This window comes from Condylura cristata, unplaced genomic scaffold, assembly GCF_000260355.1.
Source record: "Condylura cristata isolate star-nosed mole 26May11 unplaced genomic scaffold, ConCri1.0 scaffold00009, whole genome shotgun sequence".
Lineage (NCBI taxonomy): Eukaryota > Metazoa > Chordata > Mammalia > Eulipotyphla > Talpidae > Condylura > Condylura cristata.
Window position 1 is genome coordinate 2008208 of NW_004567110.1, and position 1040 is coordinate 2009247.

General features: G+C 74.1%; 1 protein-coding gene across 1 annotated transcript in view; it reads left to right on the top strand.

Moving 5' to 3' along the window:
• The window catches only part of SLC45A4 (solute carrier family 45, member 4), a 13993-nt gene that overhangs the window by 7750 nt on the left and 5203 nt on the right, over positions 1-1040 (top strand). The window contains exon 2 of the mRNA XM_012722886.1: positions 41-229. Within this exon, the coding sequence (XP_012578340.1) occupies positions 41-229 (189 nt within the window). The remainder of the gene's footprint in view (positions 1-40; positions 230-1040) is intronic.

Here is a 1040-nt window from a genome sequence, read left to right on the forward strand (position 1 = left end):
GGGCGCCGGCCGGCCGCCCTGACCTGCGCGTGCCCGGCAGGCCTCCCGGAGCAGTACTACAGCCTCACCTGGTTCCTGAGCCCCATCCTCGGCCTCATCTTCACGCCCCTCATCGGCTCGGCCAGCGACCGCTGCACCCTGAGCTGGGGCCGCCGCCGGCCCTTCATCCTGGCGCTGTGCGTGGGCGTGCTCTGCGGCGTGGCGCTCTTCCTCAACGGCTCTGCCATCGGTGAGTGTCCGCCGCCGGAGCCCTGAGGCCCGGCCCTGGATCCAGGGTGCCCAGACCGCGGGCGCGCGTTCTCGCTCCCGTGCTGGTGGCCGGCTCTGCTGCCGTCGGCGCTTTGTCTGCGCTGCGGCCCCCGCCCCTGTGACGGTGGGTCCGGCCTGGGCAGCAGCTGAGCCGCGGGAACAGCCGGGTCATCTCCAGCTGACCCCCGCACCGGGCGCGTGGCGCGCAGGGGGCGCTTCAGAGCCCTCTGGGTCGGCTGCCAGGGGGCTGAGGGCGCTTCTGCAGGAGTGGGGTGAGCCGAGCAGCTGCCCTCCTGTGTCTGCCGGGCAGCTCCCTCCTGCTGACCTGTGGCCCCGTGTCGCGGGTGGCCCGCTGGCGCCTGTGACCCCAGCCTCCCGGCGGGGGGTCCGGGTGTCGGCAGGGAGCCCGGTGTCCCTAGGGCTGCTTCCTCACCTCGTGCCAGAGGGCGCCCCGTGGGTGGGCCTCCAGACTCACCCGGCTTTAGCTGGCCGTCGCGGGCAGCAGCTTGGTCTCCGGGCTCAGGGCAGGCGAGACTGGGCGAGGGTTGCTCTTGGGGCGCGCCCAGCCACAGCCTGTGGCCCCGGGCCGTCAGGGATTTAGCTGGAAAAGCCCCCGTGCGGGAATCGCGCCTGGCTTCGGCTCCTCTCAGGCCCAGGCCCTTCGCGTCGGCGGGTGCCTGGCCGGGGCCGTCGGGCGCCCAGGTCGGCCCAGGGGGCTCTTCTGTCGTAAGCGCGTCAGAGAGCGAGCCCAGGCTGACTGCGCGTGGCACCGCAGCAGGGCCCGGCGGGTG